The sequence below is a fragment of the Malus domestica genome, chromosome 02, assembly GCF_042453785.1.
Source record: "Malus domestica chromosome 02, GDT2T_hap1".
NCBI classification, from domain to species: Eukaryota; Viridiplantae; Streptophyta; class Magnoliopsida; order Rosales; family Rosaceae; genus Malus; species Malus domestica.
Window position 1 is genome coordinate 37,691,956 of NC_091662.1, and position 20,393 is coordinate 37,712,348.

Here is a 20,393-nt window from a genome sequence, read left to right on the forward strand (position 1 = left end):
GCCGTTAGGAATATTCCTTTAAAACCCAACGGAAACCGTCCAAACTAACTGACGCCGTGAGAATATTCCGTCAAATTTGACGGAATATTCTTCCATCTCCTACCTCCAGCTCCGGCAACCGTCGCTGGCGCCGGAAACTAGGCAATTTTTCAAACTCCTTAATCTCGCTCAATTCTTCACCATTTTTCATGCAATTTATACCAAAATGAAGCTAGAGACATCTACAATCACGTTATACCATTTTAAAGCTCTAAAAGTCACGGGATCTCATCGGGGAATTCCAAGAAAAACCGGCCAAACTTCGTCCACACGATCCCGATGTCCAAAACCTTCAAACGAAGCACTCCGAGCTTCCTTGGAACTTCACTAAGCTTCCTACAAGCTTGAAATTTCCAAAAACACGAGATTTAACGTTTGCATGAACAGTACCCCAAATCGGGGTTATGGTTTCGACATGAAAACGAAGTTCTCCTTACCTGAAAATGGTCTAGATGTGTTCCTAAGCTTGTAAGGAACACGATGGTACCTTCAACATCCTCGATCCGTCATGATTCAACGGGTTTTGGTGTTGTCCGTACACAATGCCGAGAGGGAGAGAGAGAGTGAAACCGAGAGAGAGAAGATAGAGAGCATGGGAGAGTGAGAGAGAGAAAGGTATGGATGTGTGTGGTCCAAACATGCACACCAATCACAATTCTTTAATCTTTTAGTTCTAATTGGGTCCAATTAGTTAGAAATAGAACCAATTGACCCAATTTCTTAATCCAAAACACAACACACATCCAACGCTCAAGGGTAAATTCGTCTTTTCACAACCACGATAATTAATCATTGGGACGGGCTATGACATTTTTTCTCTTTTTCTATTTTCATTTTTTTTTCGTTCATTTTTTTTTTTTTTTTTGTGAGCACAGACAACATCATCCTCAACAGCACTGGTTCAACTATCTTCTTTGTTGATCCAAACACTCTAGAGTTAAATTCATACAAATCAGTGTAAGTCCATTCATTATCATAAAAAAATATTATAACACACTTCGAATTATTAAATGAAAAACAGCTAATTTTTTTATACGCTTATTTAATTAATGTTGGATCAAAATTGTTGCAGGTTTTGTAGCTGGCCTCACCTTGTTAGAACACTTCCTCCTTCCAATTAGGCAAATGAGGCTGAAGTTTTGCAAATAGGAAAAAAGGTGACAATTGAAGAATTAAGCTATTTAGATCCAGATTTATATAAGGTGCATATAATGCTTATATTTTATCATGTTAAATCAAAACCATCTTATTCACTTTGTACTTCTTTTACAAAAGCTTTCTATTTAACGATCATCAACCATGTAAACATCTTTCTAAATATTTTACAGGGTGACACATTTTTGTGCAAGGCATCAATTAAGCGGTTTAACACAAGGTATGAATGGTGGTATGCTGCTTGCCCTACATGTGCCAAACAAATGTACAAGGATCCAACGAATGGTCAATTGATCTGTCAAAACATCCAAATCAAATCCTAACTCCTTGGTAATAACTCAATATTTCAGTTATATTGATCAATCATTGTCTCACACCGTTCTTAGATTAAATTTATACTTTATTTAGTTTTTATATATTTTTAATTAATATTTCATCACTCTTTAGAACAAGACTATCAAGGTTTAGCCATTGAATCATAACATTTGTATGATGCAATAAAATGATCGCTTTTAACCATCTGACTACAGGACGAGCTAAAAACTTAATTATATTTGAAATGCACCTTTATACAGCCATACTTTTATTTTTCATGCCATTGATATTAACTTTAAGCTATAACACAGAAAATCTATAAAAATGCAGTTTTAAACTTATTAGACTATTTATGCTTTATAATCAATGCTTTTTGTGTTTGAATGAAGATACAAAGTGTTCGGGGTCTTTGAAGATGAAACAAATGAAATCAATGCTCTCTTTATCGGCAAATCAGGTGAAAAAGTCTTTGGTGCACCCTGCAAAGATTTGGTTTTCAATCAAAGATTAGCATATCAAAAGCAATTGCCGAGCGAGTTTTTCAGACTTATAGGCCAAAGAAAAATTTTTCACCTCCAATTTGGAACCAGAAGAAATTTGTTGAATTCAAATGATTTCCTCATCAACAATGTTTCTGAGGACACCGCAATCCCACCAGCAACTCCGCAATCTATTAGTAGAGAAATTGCAGTGTCTTCCACGATAGTTTCATCTTCTACTACACCGCCTAAGACGACTGGAGAATCACACAAGAGAAAAGGAGATTCAATCGGGAGAGCCCTTTATACAGGAGTTGAAAAAAGGTTATATTCTGTGAGCAACATTTTTTTTCTGCACCTTGAAATATTTTCAATGTGATCTAAATTTGTTTTTGCAACCTTATATGTTTGGCACAGTGACATAGAGGAAGTCTCTAAAGCAGATGTGCAGGATTTTGATTAGGTGCCAATCAAGTTATTGAAGAAAAAATCTTCTCCAACTAGCTCACAAATAGACCCTCCGCTACAAAGAAGAACTAGGTAACTTCCCTCTATTCCCATTTTTTATGTGATGTAGCTCTATTTATATACACACCTTATTTCATCTTTGTTTCCATTTATATTTTCCCCCTCAATACATTCTTTTATTTGCAGTCACTCTTGGAAGGAACAAACTTTTGTTGTTGTACAAAACAATGTTATCATCTGTTGTTCGAATTATAACAATGCTTCTCCATATTTTTTGCATGTGAATAGGCCATTGTAAGATCAGTTCCCCAATTTTTTGTGTACATGAACAATCTAATGTTTTGAAATCTTTTATTTGCAACTACTGATGTGAATCAAGAAATACGATGACTGCCAAGGGGGAATATCAGATTAACCATTTTTGTATCTCAATGACAAAATGTTTGCTCATGTTTTTTTGTATAAAATGTATAAATCTAGACACTAGCCTGTAAAAAATATTCGCTACATTATCTATACAGCCTTCATTATCTTTGTGTAAATAGTGTTAGTTTGGATTTCTATGCATTTATATTTTTAGAACATGTTCTATGGTTGGATTTTCGCTCCCACAACAACGTGCAGGCACAGTTTTCTAGTGTATACTATGTGTCTGCAAATTTTCATAATTGTTTGCCTTGTATTTTAATTATGGTGAATTTATTAGTAACCCATGTTCGTATAAACAGTTTTACTGGCAGATTGTGTTGGTCTTTTGAGACGTCACTTTAGACTACTATTCTGACCCAAAACGGTTCTATATTTTTATTTTATGGAGATTAGTATGTCTATTTTTATATGTATAATTTTGGTTGCAATCAAGAGTATAAATTAATTATGATAAATTCTTAAGTAGGTGTAACTCGTTAAAATTCTGTTTGACAACTTTATGTTGGTTGTGATGTCTATTTTATTATATCTAAAATATAAAGCAATTTTCTTTAGGTACATCTTTGAAAGAATATATTAACGAGTGTTTGCCCAGGTGGGAGAATTAGTGAACAAAAATTGGGCTTCACACTCATTAACTTATTGCAAGTATAAACTCTAAAAACTTAGTGGGAGTTGTTCTAAAATTTTGAACATTAAGTGGACTTCCATGAATCTATTAAAGCGTTATTCTATCTTTCATGAATTTATGTTTTGGTAGATGACTCGAATGACAATAATATGTTTAAGTTGCATGAAGGGATACTGGGTATAATCATACATTTTTTGCAATCATTTGAATTCCTCAATTGACCATTTGTTTTGGGGCTCATAAGGATTTAGCACAAATGTGTATTTGCAAATTAAGTAATGATGTTGCAAATCAGTGGGAGCTTGAATTTTGTGTTAGTAATGCCTTACATTTGCAAATGACCTATAAGGTACGTATAGAATCCATGTATTCAGTTTAATCTCTAGTTGGATTCATTAAGTTACATTTTAGTGTACTAGTCAATTATCTGATGAAATATATATCGGATATCAAGTTGTTATCAAATTACATATTAAATGTCATGACATGGTCTATGCACTGTCTCAGTTGTGAGGATTTCCATCTACCCGCAAGTGTTGGAAATCACCATGAAAGTAACTGGTATGGTGCATAGATCAGTGTCAAAAACATGTTAATTCATCTTGCTCACAAGTCTCGAATTAATTTGTTTTATGAAGTGTTGGGATATTTTATTTGGACATGTGCCTATTTGATATTTCCAATTGGGTCCGTTGGCTACAAACATTGTTTCTCTTGTTATTAGTCTAATGAAAGTGATGCATGATTGTTTTGGAGATGTATTCACACCTGCAGGTTATGGTGGTTTAATTAGATGAAGGATATCTACATTGGCATATTTAAGGCTTCAATGAAGCATAAAGTGTAACTAGTGTGTTACAATAAGGTGGACCAGAGATGATATAAAGTAAGACATTTTGGTTAATTTAAAGTCTCATCTCTTGATCATAATTTGTATTTCATGTGAACGAGGATCTAAAGAACACTCAAGAAGCGTGCATTCCTGAATTGGCCCACATGCAAGTGTACATTCACAGTTTGGTCCACGCTGTAAAGAACACTCAAGAAGCAGTGTCCACTTGCAACTTCGCTCGTTAAGAGCTTCTCCCATCTCACATTGGAGCAAGTAGTACATGGAATAGGAAAAAGCTCAACAAAAATCAAGGTCAAAGTAAATATTGACGGTGTTGCAAGAGGTTCCCTTGGTTTGGCTGCATTTGGTGGTATCATTCATAATTTTATGGGTCATTCTATTGGTTGTTTTGTGGATTCAATGAGTTTGGTCTCTTCTTTGGACGCCGAACTACACGTTGTTATTCATGTTGTATCTTTAGACTAGGGTAGAGGTTGGCATTCATTATGGATTGAGTGTGATTCCTCACTGGTTTTTCACCTTTTTTCTTCATCTTCGCCTTCTTTGACATTAGTCCTCTGAAGGCTTTTGGTTAGTTGGCATAATTGTCGAGTTTTATTATCCTCCACGCAGGTTCAGATTTCTCATATTTTTAGAGAAGGTAATCAAGTTAATGATTGTTTAACAATTATGGTGTTGAGCATCCTAGTGTTCATTGGTCGGATTCATGCCTTCTTACACTGCATCTCCTTTCTCATAACCCTTCTTAGCTTTCTTATTATAGGTTTTGCTAAAAATGGTTTGACTTATTTTTTATGAATTTTTTAACAGTCTGGGTTTAGCTTTGTGTCCCCTTAACATATTGTATGCTTCTTGTTTATTTATAAGTTATCCTCATATCACTTCCCATGATAGCAACGTTGAAGTGAGATTCACTTTGCGATTATAAAAAATATAAAAATAAAATACATATGTCAGAGTACAACACAAATGATTGTCTTCATTCCCATGTAATATATTTAGGGGCAAAACTCTTATTTAATCCAGAACAAGCGCGCTAGGAACAAACTAGTAATTAAGCAGAAAATTAACACACTCAGGCCATGTATTACTTATAGATAGATTTTACTTTATTTAGTAGAGGGGTCCGAAAGATGCATGCATGAGCAGATCTTCAGGATTGTAATACGCACGGGCAGAACTGGGTTTTTCTATATGCATATCGGTACGGATTAAGAGAACTCCTTTTATTTCCAAATGTTCAAGCTGCTTCAGCTTCAATGGTTCAACCAATCCTGCAAGTGCAACAGTGGAGCAACAAGAAAAAAAAATTGAGTCAATAATGTAAACTGTATTCTGATAGTAAAATTAATTGGGAATAATCAATGAAAATAATATGTAACTGGATGGGGCGTGAGAGAGAATGAATTACTTTGAACAGTCAGTATTTGGAGAAATAGAGAAGGACAAGTTGATCCCACAGTTCCCAGGGAGAGCTTGGGCCAACTGGGATTTGATATTAATTTTCTGGGCTGCCGATTTAATACAGGCACATGCAGCCTTCTTATCAGCAGAGGTTGACGCAGCAGATGCGAGGGCTGAGGCTCCAGCACAACATGCAGCAGGTGGTTTCCCTGAGCCACTTACAAGGTAGCTCAGGCATGGTCTAAGGTCCTTGGTTACGTCACTGCATGTTATTGCGGCCTCTGAACTTGCAGCCAGTAAAAGAAGAAGAAGAAGCATAAGAGCAGCAGCAGCCGCACTCAGACTAGAAAGTTTCATGGTTTTAGATTTAGAGAGATAAAGATTAGCTACGTATCTTGCGTTTGCCCTGCAGTCTTTGTTCCTTATTTAAAGGAAATTTTGAAATCAGGAAGCTCATTTGTGCAAGAAATATTAATTATAAAAAATATATGGAGTATGTAAATGAGTGCAAGAAAGAAGAATGGACTCATTTTGATTTCTTCCATTTGTTCTTCCATAAGATGTCCAAACTTCTAGGTTAGGTAAAAAGATTATGTTAACTTATAAATGTCATTTTACACTCGCAAAGTTTCCGAAAACTTTAATATATGGCCCCTCATGTTTAGAAAAGTTGTGATTTTAGAATGGGACTTAGATTGTCTGCCCTCCCCATCCCATACCCTTCCCATGCCCTACTATTTTTGTGGTCGCGGTTAAACTACGTCAACATTTTATATTCTCATTGCTTTTATCTTATTATTTCTATAAAAAGATCAATATAAAATGTTGACGTAACTTAACCGTGACCACATAATATAGGAGGGCAAGTGAAGGATATGGGATGGAGAGGGCAGACAATCCAAATCCTTCAGAATGGGGTAGGTAAAGGCTAATTAGTGGCCATTTTATTGTTAGGCTTTTGTACACGGAGGTGGATTGTTTGCCCTCCCATTTCTATACTTTTCTCATCCCCTCTTGTTTGTGTGGTCACTGTTAAGTCACGTCAACATTTTATATTGATTTTTTTATAAAAATAATAAAACAAAAAGTAATAGGAATATAAAACGTTGACGTAGCTTAACTATAACCACACAAAACAAGAGGGAATGAGAAGAGTATGGAAATTTGGGGGGGGGGGGGCACATTGAAAATTTTGTTGATATGAATTGAGGAGAGTATCATCATAATCTAATTTATATGAGGGATTTTATTTGAGCACATACTCTCTACGTTCATATTACTTGAAAAAAAAATTGAACAATATTACTTTTAATTAAACTATTAATATCTTCTTAAATTCAAATTTACTACTTAAAATTGTCCTCATACACCCAATTTAATATGTATTTAACTTTACATCCATTTAAAAATAAAAAGCCAAAATCAGTTGAAAAGGACTCTGATTCTGCAACCATTTCCATATCTAATTTTAAAATGTGCGAACTTGCTACTCCAATATTTCCCATAAAAGAAGTGAACACGCAGGATGGTGATCCTCTTCTCTATTCTCGCTAAAGTCGAAAATGTAGGCACAATAATATACATTGTTCTCATCTGTATAAGAAGAATGATATTCATTATCATCACTGTCCCGATCTTCTTCTTCTTTACCAAAAAAAATCTTCTTCTTTTTTATCAAAACCCAACTTCAATTCCACTTCATCACCATCTCCAAAGCTTATTTTGTGCGAGCTATATCAACGTTTCCACACTCACTGTCACCATTTTGGACCAAGGCGTATACCATGCCACGCTTAAACAATACATCAATTTGACCATGGCCAATCTTTAATCAATTTGGAAGAGATTCCAACTTTTTACTCTCGGTCTGCACAAACCCAATTCCCTAGAATGAAACACTGCCGCCAGACGTTATGATATATTTGAACTAGATACTACTATTTTCACAGGAAGCAATTTCACAGGAAGCAATAAACGAGCTTTAGATAAAAATTGAGCGATGGTAGGTTTGATTTTGGGGGTAAGTATAATATTTTTAGTTTTACTGTTAAATTTATTTTGTACTTGATTGTAAATATGCAATAAGAAAAAAAGATAAATTTTAAGTTTGAGGTTATATGAATTCAAATAATTTTTTTTCTTTATTTAAGTTGGTGCTTTCAATCTCGATGGGGCCACCATCTTGCTCACGGAAGCCATTGTTTTAAGGAAAGGTCTTTCTTTTGCCAGGTGCAAAGGTGTGAGAAAGCTTGTGGTGGAGGGGGATTCCAAACTCATCATTCAGGTGGTGCAGTCATAGTGGAAACCCCTTTGGCATCTTATACCGATCATCCTATTTATTGTAATAATACGATTGTGTAAATCCTAGGAAATTCTTACGAGATTCTGTCATATCTATCAGATAGTATATTGTTTAAGTTGTAATACCTAAAGGGTAAGGAATTTATTTTTTTTACTACTTTAAATTAAATAAATTTACAATAGGGTGAAAAATCACACCTCAAAATTCATCAAATTTTCTCTATGCTAGCCCCACCGTCTCTCTCAATTTCTCTCTAATTATTCACTTAAAAGGCCCTACAACAGATCTTTCATTTATTAATGGAGGCAAATAATACTAGAGTGCAATACTACACGGATATCTTTTATTGATTAAAGTGCACCGACATTGTATCAGTTTTCTTGCGCTGGTATATGTTGCATATTTTATATTCTCAGTCCATACCAAACCACCAATCCATTCCCAATCAAGTTGAATGCCAAGCTTCCTTGAGAGTCATTAGACTCTGTGTCTGTATATAAACAAGAAATAGGATAGGGCACACATGAATGGAGCTCACAAGAAAATTAGATAGTCAATGAACCTAAAATGGGTAAAGACTAAACCTTGTTTGAATGTGTTTGGTGGGCAATTCCTTGTTACATCGGGAATTAGGTTGTCATGCAGAATCACTCGATCCTCCAATCAGTCACAGACAAATAATATCCACGTGACTAGTTTGTCCATGAGATAATCTCTATTCGAGGGCATTTGAATAATATTAGTCCCAAAATTGAACAAAACATACTCCAGCCATAAGATTTTTGCAAATAGGCGTATTTTAATCAGCCTCAAGGAAGGCTAAAAGGTCAAACTTTGAACACTTGTACTATGCTTGGATGAAGAAATTTCATATTATTAAGGAATTTTAAAATGATGAAATTTTATTTTCTAGAATTTGTAAATTTTCTTGTTTGGTTAACCTAAAAAAACAATGGAGTTTGACTAAGGAATTTCTCTAATGTCTAAAACGAATTTAGTTTAGAAGTAAAAGATGCAATTCAAAGGAACATAGTTAGAGGGCATAGAAATATAAGAAACTCCATAATCACCAAATTCTTGTTCCTGAACTCTAAAAAAATTGAAATCAAATTAAAAAACTTGCATAAGTTGATTTATACCTCAGTTGGAGAATTCAAACTTTAAAATCACCATCCATCGGTCAAAAAGAATGTGTTTTTTTCTATATGAGAGCTCTTGAGGTTTTAGTTAGAATGAACGGAGGATAAAGATTGCGTGATGGTAGGGTTTGATTATTGAGCGTGGGTATATTGATAAATTTTAGTTTCATTGTTAATTTCATCTTGTACTTGACAATAATTATGCAATAGGTGTGTAAAATTATCAGAGAGACGGGCTAACACTGATATTGTCGCCAACTTAGTAATTACCACTTACATGATCTGTCAAGTGTGAGGTTTTAACACAAAAGTCTCAGTATTAGTTGGAGTGAGGGTTAGGATATTTAAACTCTTATTTTCTCAAAGATACGGTCGATGTGAAATATTTCAACACGTCCTCTCACATGGAACCCAATTAGTGGGTCACATGTGGGAGATCCACACATCGACAACGACATTGAGCCAAAGGGACTCACCCTATAAACGGGGCCAAAGGACCCACCATCATCCCGCCAAGCCAAGGGGACCCACCCATCAAGTGGCAGTACGGGCCCACTTTCTAACTATGACATCATGTGAAATTATCAGAGCAACGGTTCGTGAAGCCAAGGGGACCTACCCAGCAAGTGGTAGTACGGGTCCACCCCTAGCTCTAACACCATGTAAAATTATCAGAGAGACGGGTCACAGACCCACTTTCAACAACACCAATATTGTCCCCAACTTGGTGATTACTACGTGCACAATTCGTCAGGTGTGGATCTTATCACAAAAGGCCTTAATATTAGTTGGAGTAGGGTTAGGATATTTAAACTCTTCTTTTCTCATAGATACGGTTGATGTGGGATATGTCAACACGCCCCCCCATATGGGACCCAATTAGTGAGTCAACATGCCCCCTCATGTCATGCATGTGAGTGACACATGCCTTTTATGTTAACTAAAAATGGAAATTATAACGTGTCCTTCAGTCATCATTTGTGAAATTACATGAATTAAAAGTGAACTTTAACTAATTTACATGGACAAAAAGTGAAATTTTCCCTTAGTTGGAACAATACATAGTAAATGTCTAATTGTTGTATAACAGTTTCCTTCACTATATTAAAATGTAAAAATATAGAAGGGCTAATTCTTAGTCCTCCATGGCCGGAGACGGGAAAAATTAGCCCATCCCATTTCCTAAAAAAAAATATTTTTGAAGGCTAAACGTGTGCCCATGGATTTTATCATAGCCTCCATGGCTGGAGATGGATTGATACTTGTTAGCCATGTTGGAGTTGTGCCCTAAAAATCAATTTTATAATATTAGATATTATAAAACAATTCTATATTTAATTAATTAATCAAGGGCATGTATTCTTCATTCATGAGTTTTGGCATTTATATTATACAAATAATATACTACGAATGAGTCTACAAGATTTAAGGTATGGAAGCAATGCCCTAAACGAGGTTAAGGCAGGGAGACTTGTATTCCATTGTCACTTAGTCCTTAAACAAAGTTCCTAGGCTTTTGGAAAGTCAATTGGACATTGACTATCCAGAAAGGCTGGTGTATATCGTATTAGGTTATCATGTTTCGTGCTACACGTATTAGACGCGTGTTGGATATATGGGTACTTGTATGTTGGATTCACAGAAGATTAACCATCTAAGAAGCTTAAATGCACGGATGCTTTAACACATGTCAAACGTTACAATGTTTCCTGATACATAATAGGTATCTTATACTTGTAGATATGAACTTTGATTTCACCTCAAAGCCATCATTGCTTTGCAAGGCCCAATGTGTGGTACTCGGGTTCATATGTATGGTTACATGTGATTTTACATAAATCTTGATCGGGGTATGGATAACAAAAGTACCGAATTGCATTGTAAATACAATCAAGGTTTGAAAGAGTATCATGATTAGTTTGCGTATACTTCTACTAATCTGGATAGCCATGACATGCTACTCGGTGCCACTCATGTGTTCTTACAAACATAGTTTGATCAACAAGTACTTTGCACAAAATTTTTTGATATGGATCTTAAAGTTGCTTCCAGTGATATCTCTATCTATTTGAACAATTACCGAAGGTGATAGATTCCTTATTGTCAACCCGAGGTGAAATCAAAGTTCATTCCTTATTACAGGTAGTGTTCCATGAACTTGTTCAAAAGACAAGCTTATATATATCTATCATTTGTCCAACACACGAGACCATGCTAACCTTAATGTGATCTATGCCGAACTAAGCTACTATGGAATGCAAATCTACCTACCTTAACATCATTTAGGACATTGCTTCTATACCTTAAATCCTATGGCCTCTTTCATAGTATAATATCTTTATAATACAAAGCCAAACTCATCAATGAATTAATCTTTCCCTTTATTAATTAATTAATTAATATGGAGTTGTTAATAATATCCAATATTACAAAATTGGATTTTAGGGTACAACTCCAACACTTTCTAGCACATAGCTCCAATGACAAATTTGATGTCTCAAATTCCCATATTAATGTGTTGACGGTTCTCTACTAGCCCTTACATTTCACAGTTTCACAAAAGTTTCAAATATGCATAACAAACTACAGTTTATAAAATTCAGGCCATATCCATTAAGTATACTAGTATGGAATTTTTCAGGGTGATGACCATACCACATATATTAAAAACACTCACCTAGAGTCATCGCTAAAGCATCCTAGCACATGGATCAAAATGCTCACACACGATCAGTGCCTAGAACAAATCACAAGTCTCGTCTTAGAAGTCTTGTGATAAACCACATAGTTCTAGGTTGTACACGTCGTCTACAACAATCAAGAATGATTCAGGACACGTTGACCAAAGTCAACCTTTGGACAAAGGTCAAAGGTAGGATAAACAACCTTAGAAATTCAATTCGGAAGATCCGCATATAAATTTCCATTCAGTAACTTCCTAAAAGCCTCATCACGCTTCCACTACAACATACTAAAAATTCATGACAATCCGACTGTCGGATCTCTGCCAATCGCAAGTTTAAGTGGATGCCAACTACAAAATTAGGTTAAAACAATATAATAACGCTGAATGAATGCCAAAAAAAAATTCAGATCATCAAAATTAGCCTAGAAAGACACTTTGGGTTGTTGGCCACGTTTTGCAGACTATGCGCCATCGTACGTGCCTCTACGTGCAGACTAGAGCAGCCACAAGCGGGTTGGGTTTTGGAATATTTCCCTTCTTCTCCAGTGAGTTGGTTGCAGCTGCAGCCGTTTATCTTGCCAGAAACTGGGAAATTGAGCACAAATCCTTCACAAAGCCATAACTTGCTCAATTTTAAACCAAATCACACAATCCTTGTGTCAAAGTGAAGCTTAAGACGAGAGTAGCAATTTTATACCTTTTAAAAGTCTAAGAAAAGGCCAGAGATGGCCTGAAACTCGTCGGAAAACTTTGGCTCAAATCGAAGTTGTGTGATCTTTGTACGTCGAGGTGGACCCGAGGATCCAATGCTCGAAATTGACTTCTGGGATGATAGTAACTCAACTGGTGACCCCCAAACTCATCCAAAACAACAAAAAAGAGACGGAATCTTGTCGAAAAAAATTCGGTTCTCGTCAGAGCTCTTATGACCTCAGTCAGTGGTCATTTTTTCACAGTCTAGGGTTCATGTTTGAGCTCGTGAAGAGATGAGGGTCACTATGGTGTTGGTTTGGTGATCGATTGGCCGAAAAGGTGGTTCAGATGGCTGTATGATTTTGGATAAGGGAGAAGGTGAGAACGATGAGAAAGACTCCAGAGAGAATGATTGAGAGTGAGCTGAGAGAGAGGATGAGCTACAGAAAAATGGAAGGTCGGCCCCTGTGGCACACACACCAAGGTCAAAAACGGACAAACAACATGTGTTCCAAATAATGATAAAATTACCAAAATACACTCGACTAACAAGGCCTGATCCCCATGTCCGTGAGACATCGAAATGGTCACATGTTGGACGACATCCAAGGGTGACGAAAGCCATTTATTGAATGCAAATGTTGAGAACAAGAAATAAATAAGACTTATAAATCTAAATATGATTAATATGCAATTGAGGAACATGTTCAAAGCATACAACTAAAATGAGACACTAAAAAAGAATAATATAAAATTGAATGAACAAAATGATGGGTCCTACACCGAGAGGACTCAAAGATGCCGATGCGAGAGTGCCTTGAAGCCGGGATTGTACTCCTTAATTCTAAGTCCTGAGGGGGCGCAAAATAAACATAAGTGGACCAAGTTGATATATATATATAATACTGAAACATTTATTCAACATACTAACCCCCAAAGTTTTATGGAAATTCAATAGTATAATATGTAAAAGGTTTTCTAGAAACCCTAGCATGCTATAAAACCCTTCATAAAATGTATCTCGTATATAGTGTCCTAATTAGTGGTATCATAATCGACCCAAAGGCCCCTACATCACCCAACCCAAAGGCCAATATAATAATCTCCCGACCCGAAGGCCCCTACATCACCCGACCCTGGAGGCCAATATAATATCTCTCGACCTAAAGGTCCCTACATCACTCGATCCGAATGCCTAATAAAAGTATCATTGCCCGGAGGTAGAATAATGACCACTAGATAAGCACAAAACCATTGAACATAGTCTTTCCACACATAGGTACATGTATCTCAAAACATCTTCATAATATAAAGTCATCCATCATCTATACTATAAAGAAGTGCAAAAAAATGTTCTAATAGTATACCGTCATCCATCAGATATCCTAGAAAGAATATGGGTTCGATAGAAAATATGGTATTCCAAAAGATTCTAAGTAAGCCTGATATCTCATAAAATGTAATCCTTAAATCATGCTTTTCATGTATGCATTTCTACTATTAAAACATGCATTTTAGAAGGGGTCCACTCATAGATACTTTGTCGTCGTAGAGCCGTACGAAATATGAATGATGGATTCGCGGTTAATAATTGCACCTAAGCACATAAAGGGTACAATTAATAAAACTTTATTCAAACGATTGAATTTGAGAAAACGGATATAAAAAACGGGTCCAGGACGTTGAAATTAGCATAGAAGGGGTTTCAGATGAAACCCAAAAAGTTAACGGTCAACGTTGACCGATCAAAGTCAACGGTCAACGTTGACCAAATCAACGGCCAGTGTTGACTGGGTCAGTCAATGGGCCATGGGTTAAACTGGGTCAAAGGGTTTTAGGTCAAACTGGGTTGGGCCTAGGGTTTAAGGTAAACGGGATGGTTCGGCCCTAAGGCCGGTTCCTTTGGGTTCTAACACATGGGCCTGGGCTTGGAAGCCCGGCCAGGGTTTAGGGTTAAAAGAGTCTACGGGCCGAAGGCCTTAACAGAAATGGCCCAAGGGCCTTTGGGTTTTAAAAATTAAATAATTAAATAAATCAATAAAACAAAAGGGTTGGGTTGGATTTTAAACAGGCTTAGGGCTCGAGTTCTATACACGGCCCAAAGTGCCTAGGTTCATTGGACTTGAGTCACTGACCCATTCCTTTCCGGGGAATGAGGCCAGAGCCTTCCGTGCTCTGGTCGTCGGCAAAACTCCCATATGCCCTACGAACTAACTAGGAAATCGAAGGTAAAGACAAAAGGAAGAGGTTGCTACCTGTGATTAGACGTGAAATGGCTGAAGGTGGTCAGACCTGAGCTCGCACACCCACGGTTCGCCGAACCTGGGTTGGGTGTCTTCTGGGTGCCCCGGAGCTTCATGGAGGGGAGGGAGGAAGAAAGAGTGTCACCGGTAGTAGTGGTGGTGCTGCGCCGTTGTCGGGGTGCAAGAAATTTGGGTGGGTGTGTCGAATGGAAAAAGGAATGAGAAGGAGAGTGAGAGAGAGAGTTGAGAGCTAAGAGAGTGAGAGATCCGAGAGAGCTTTGGGGAAGGAGAGAGAGAGGTGTAGAGTTTATGGGCTGCCACATGGCAGTGTGATGGAGAAAGAAAATCTAGATGGAGGGTCCGGATCAAATTAGGATAAGGGACCAAATTGCAAGATTCTATAAACTTTTAGGGAAATTGTTAAATTACAAACTAAATTTGGGGAGGGGTTTTACATTGACTATCGAGCCTCGTAGAATCTTCAATCTAGTTTCAAATTTCATTTCGTTTACTTCTAAGGTGTTCGTATCAACACATACTACTGGAATATGATAAGAAAAAAGACAAATATAAAACAAGCTCAAAAGTCCATGTATGACTCCGCTTTGCCTAGAGACATTTTCATTTTTTTGTAGATTTGCAAAATTTTACATCAAAAATTAGGAACACGTCGTAACAATTACAAATACGAAATCAAATAGTGAAATTTGAGGATGGGATTTCATAGTATAAAAGTGATTCCAGCTCTTGAGTTCAATATTGAACTCATGAGTTTGAATTCTATACAATAAATGGGAACCCACTTTTTAGGAGAGTAAAGAGAATAACCAATAAGAGTATAAATTAGATGAGTGAGACGATTAATAGATAGAACTCAACCCTATAAAACTCACTCTCTTGTAGATATTGTGTCGTAGGAATCAAACTTAAAGTGCTAGATTCTTATAATAAGAGTAAAACTTACCTAAACCACTGTGGAAGAAGTATTGACTTAGGGTGGCAGGGATGATTGTAGGGAGTTATGGTAATGTAATTGTGGTGGATGGTCGGTCGGGGTGAAGGTGGCCGCGGTGTTGAGAGTTTGATGACGGCACATTACATTAGCAATGATTTGAATATTCACTGGTTTAAAATCTAGTAATTTAAATCAATAATTCTCAACAGCAATATTTTCTTCTCATGCTTTGAATATTCAACTGTATGTATGTTAAAGACGCGTACAAAGACAAATATAAAAATGATAAATTCTCGTGAAAAGCAGTAAAAATAACAAGAACATATTGTCATTACAAAGTAATTAATAGTGGGTTATGGACCTTGTTTCAGAGATGGAGTTTGCTGAACAGCTTCAGCTTGTTTTCATACATATGTTCGAGGTTTTAACAACCGGTTGTTACAGAGGAAGTGTGGTTTCGGATGATTCACTTTATATTCACTTCCCCAAAAAATAGATTCAAATGTTATTAATACATAAATTAAGACCATTTTAACCAAATGAATTAACCGTGTTGCACATCCCTGGGTTCCGAATACACCAAAGCGGTTGAATGGGTTCAGCCCTAACACCTCTAGCCACAATTCTGCTCCTCCATTCATTTAACCGATCAGTTGCCTCTGCGGACCTCTTCATACCCATTGCGTCCCTGTTCCCTGACCATAATGACTCTGCCAATGCTGAAGTGCGCGGCCAAATTCGTGCGTCCAAAACAGTTGGGTCAGCTTGCTCAGACCACAACGCCACCTCTCCACCTAGCACCAATTTGGCCTCGTCCTCAGTCAACCCGTATGTTATATCATAGTTATATATGGTCTGCCATGTTTTGAAAGGTCCACACCAGGAACCCCCATTTCCAGTGTCACTGCCTGTTTGTTGATCATACAGGCTGTTGTTCCCGAGAAAGTCACCATGACCACAATCCAAGTAATAGAATTCCGAGGATGACACAATAACGCGGTATCCAGAAGACACAATTCGTTTAGTATTGTTGTGGCCATTGTTCCATGTTTGTAAGATGGTATGCTCTGGGGGAAGAATAGTTGCTTGCACCTTGACATTATCATCCAGCAAAACGTCTTCCCAATAAACCACCGTCCTATTAAGAGATACAATGTAAGGGAAAGTGGAGTTGACAAAAAGGTCAAGAAGCTCACTGAGCGTTCCACCCTTAGACAGGAATGATTGAATGGTTGGATCAGCTTTCCAACAGCCAGGTATGATCTCATCAGCTCCAGCATGGAAAAATGGTTCAGGAAATAGCGTTGACACATCATGGATGACATTTTTAAGGACTTGGTAGGTCTTGGGGTTCAATGGATTCAAATGACCTGTTCCGGGTTCAGATGCAAGCCGGTCAGCCCAATCTACTCCATCTGGCCACCAGAACATATTAGCACATGTCACGATTTCTGGGTAGGCTTCAGCCCATGATCCCGTATGGCCTGCACACATTAAAAAAAAAAAAGAATGAAAAATATGTTTGATTACCCTACCATGATTCAGATTAGGAATAAGAATGTATTATGAAAACGAATAAGGTGCTAGGGTCATCTAGCATGCAGCAAGCATGTAATGAAATAGAGTAAAGATTATTTCCAGCTGCAGACTGCAGTGAAACAAGCAACTGTGGCTGACACTCCCCCATCCTCATTGCTAGCCCAAGCAACTTTCCATCCGCACCTCTCCACCACATATGCTCCTTTCTAATTAAGTCCTCGTTATAATTTTCAACAAATACAAAAAGGAAAATTTCATCACACTTTTGTAATTCTCATCATCCAAATACCTCTCCATGTGAACCCATAACATGTCGACAACTAAATTTACCTGAAAGTGGATTTGCTTTCTTGAAATTTCTGCTTGTATTAGAAAGTGCTATTTTCGTTTTAAGACCCAAATATTTTGTGGATCTCACCCCCACAATTTGTTTTTCTTTTTTTTTCTTTCCATTTTTCTAGATCAAAACCTAAAAGCATTCTAGTTCCAATATTCATTTTCTGTTCTGTACATCTCATCTTGTGATTTTGTATCATGGAAGAACAAGGCATGTTTCTTTACCGATGTAATTTCTTTTTTATCAAACAAATATTGGGATGGGGAAGATTAGAACACAGGACCTCAGATATAAAAGGCAACTGCTCTTAACTACGATATTAAGCCCCCACTATATGCCTCTGAAATAATGGCCAAAGTACATGCCCTTCGCTGTTATTTTCTTATATCTTCTCTGGCTTTTAGATTCCTCAAATTATTCACAACGGCAACTCTTAGTTTCTTTCTTCATATTTTGATTCTTACCCTAAACCCAGAAGAATGTGGAAGGTTATGTAGATTAGGAAGGAGAACAAGCCAGCCATGTAAATGAGAGAGATGATATTGAAAACAGGAACAAAATAGGCTGATATCCTTTAGGTTTCTTTCAAACTTTATCAGCATGCTGCTGCTAACAAAAACAGGAATAAACTAGGCTGATGTTTTTTGGGTTTCTTGCTGCTAACCAAAACAGGAGAGAGTGCAGGCTAGCAGCATGTCATTTGAAATCCCTTTAGAAAAAGCAGAATAAAAGGTTTTATTATGTGCAATTACTAGCATATCAAAATAATTTACCAACATAAACTGAAATTTCTAAATTTGAACTCTCGCATTCCAAATAAAGCCAGAAATAAGGTTGCATTTGTACATTTTCTAACAGTCATAACAAGTCCCAACTTGACAGATACAATTCCTCTAATGAATCCGTACGTTACTTGAGAGTTTTTAACTCAAACAACGGCCAAATTACTTTATAAAGATAAGAGTAATGCTTTATAAATGCTATCAAGTGCCTCTCTGTGGCATTTTATCAAACAGCTAGCTAACTAATAGCTATTGGTAAGTAAGCGAGTGAGTAGGGTGACTGACCAGGTGCATCGATTTCGGGGACAACCCTGACGGCATGCTCCAAGCCGAACTCGACAATCTTGGTGACATCAGCGGGAGAGTATTGCATAGCGGAGCCATAAGACCCCTTGGAGGCCAAGTCAGGCTCGGAAGGCAGCAGCAGTGGGAAAGAATGGGAGTCGGTGATGTGCCAGTGGAACACATTGAGCTTGTTGGCGCTCATGGCCTCGATGGTCCTCAGTATGTCCTCCACTCCGTAGAAGTTCCTGGAGGTGTCCAGCATCACCCCTCTGTGCCCAAACAGCGGGGAGTCCCAAACGTACACTCCCACCGCCACAAGCGACGGATCGCCCCACACCAGCTGCGATAACGTCTCCAGGCCCCTCATGGCGCCCCACGCAGTCTGGGCCCACAGATTGGCGGCTCCACCGGTGATGGGGATGGTGAGTGTGTAGGACTCGTCGACGCCGTGGTGAAGTGGGGCGGCAAGGTCAGCAACGGTGATGGAGAGGGTGAGCAAGGGTGGGGCGGAGGTGTTGATGCGGACGGAGGAGGAGGGGTTGACGAGGGGGCGGTGATGCTCGCTTAGAAGAAGCTGGTGGTAGCGTTTGACGGCGGATGACAGGTATTTGTGGTTGGCAGGAGAAGTGATGGCGAAGTTAGGGGAGAGGAGGTGGGCCTGCGGCTGAGGCCAAGAAAAGTTTCTCGGCTTTGGCCACACATTGACTCCGGAATCAGATTGGGAGGACGAGAATGGCGCCGCAGAGGCCAGGAGAAAGCCCATCAATAGGATGACGATGAGAATCTGCATGGTGGTACTGGTACTGTAGGAAGCGAGAAATTTGAGGAGGGAGACCTGACTGCTTTGTCTTAAATACTTGTAAGTAGCCCAGCTAGGACTTGGAGGGAGACCCGACCCGACCGACCCCGAGTGCTCTGTTCTGCCGGCTCGTCCATTCCTTTCTTTGTTTGCTATTTTGTTGTGTTGGGTAACGATTTGGCGTTTCCCGTTTAACATTATGTTGTATCATATGCTGTTTGCTATTAGAAATGTTCCTTTCTAGTTTCTACCGGCAGGCCCTCTCCAACCCCAATTATTAGACAAAACAAAAGTACAAGATTATATTCTAAATCCAATCTGCTTCAAGTCAACTTGCCGCCGGTGGTATAGTATAATATTCCACGGACGACTCTCAACCAAAACCTTTTCTTTCCTACCTATTTTTAATCGCACATCAGAAACAATGTTGATCGCCTGCTCTTTGCTTAGCTTTGTTACCCAATAAATAAAATAATATCTTTGCTTAGCCCTTGAAACTAAAATTGTGCCACTTTGCCATTTGAAACTCAATTTTTATATCATTTCCACACATTCTGTCAATTTCGTCAAAAAAATTGTTAAGTTGACTAATGTGGCATGACTAGGACCACTTATTTCTATTTGACATGTCATTGGAATAAAATTAAAAAACATGACCATCTGCAAACATAAGACTAGACACACAAATTTCTTAAAGGAAGGACAGCAAAACACGGTTTTAAGGGTGGTAGTGAGGTTGTCTAAGATGTCAGATCAAAGGCTCCATATATAAAATAAATAAACGACCCTGTGAAGGAAAACTTCTGTTAAAACTAGAGGATTCATTGAATAAATCATGGTTAAAGACAATTAGGTTTGGC

At 37.7% G+C, this 20,393-nt stretch overlaps 1 protein-coding gene and 2 long non-coding RNA genes across 3 annotated transcripts; all 3 read right to left on the minus strand.

The window, feature by feature from the left end:
• Positions 1–1,973: 1,973 nt before the first annotated feature.
• LOC103407495 (uncharacterized) lies at positions 1,974–6,186 on the minus strand. Its single transcript, XR_011578610.1, has 3 exons — positions 5,781–6,186; positions 2,083–5,643; positions 1,974–1,988 (listed from the first exon to the last, which is right to left on the minus strand). It is a non-coding gene; the product is annotated as an uncharacterized lncRNA (long non-coding RNA).
• Positions 6,187–12,101: 5,915 nt separating this feature from the next.
• LOC108172461 (uncharacterized) lies at positions 12,102–13,099 on the minus strand. Its single transcript, XR_001789008.3, has 2 exons — positions 12,598–13,099; positions 12,102–12,506 (listed from the first exon to the last, which is right to left on the minus strand). It is a non-coding gene; the product is annotated as an uncharacterized lncRNA (long non-coding RNA).
• A 2,982-nt stretch (positions 13,100–16,081) lies between these two features.
• On the minus strand, positions 16,082–19,806 carry LOC139193993 (beta-hexosaminidase 2). Its single transcript, XM_070817967.1, has 2 exons — positions 18,735–19,806; positions 16,082–17,275 (listed from the first exon to the last, which is right to left on the minus strand). Exons 1-2 carry the CDS (start codon positions 19,729–19,731, stop codon positions 16,323–16,325), a joined length of 1,950 nt encoding a protein of 649 aa, XP_070674068.1. The 5' UTR covers positions 19,732–19,806; the 3' UTR covers positions 16,082–16,322.
• Between the last annotated feature and the right edge of the window lie 587 nt (positions 19,807–20,393).

Excerpts from the sequence above, each read along its gene's own strand:
- LOC139193993 (XM_070817967.1), bottom strand. The coding sequence starts at position 19,731 with ATGTTAAACGGGAAACGCCAAATCGTTACCCAACACAACAAAATAGCA. Across the intron at positions 17,276-18,734 it reads CCCCGAAATCGATGCACCTG|GCCATACGGGATCATGGGCT; the intron begins GTCAGTCACCCT and ends TAATGTGTGCAG.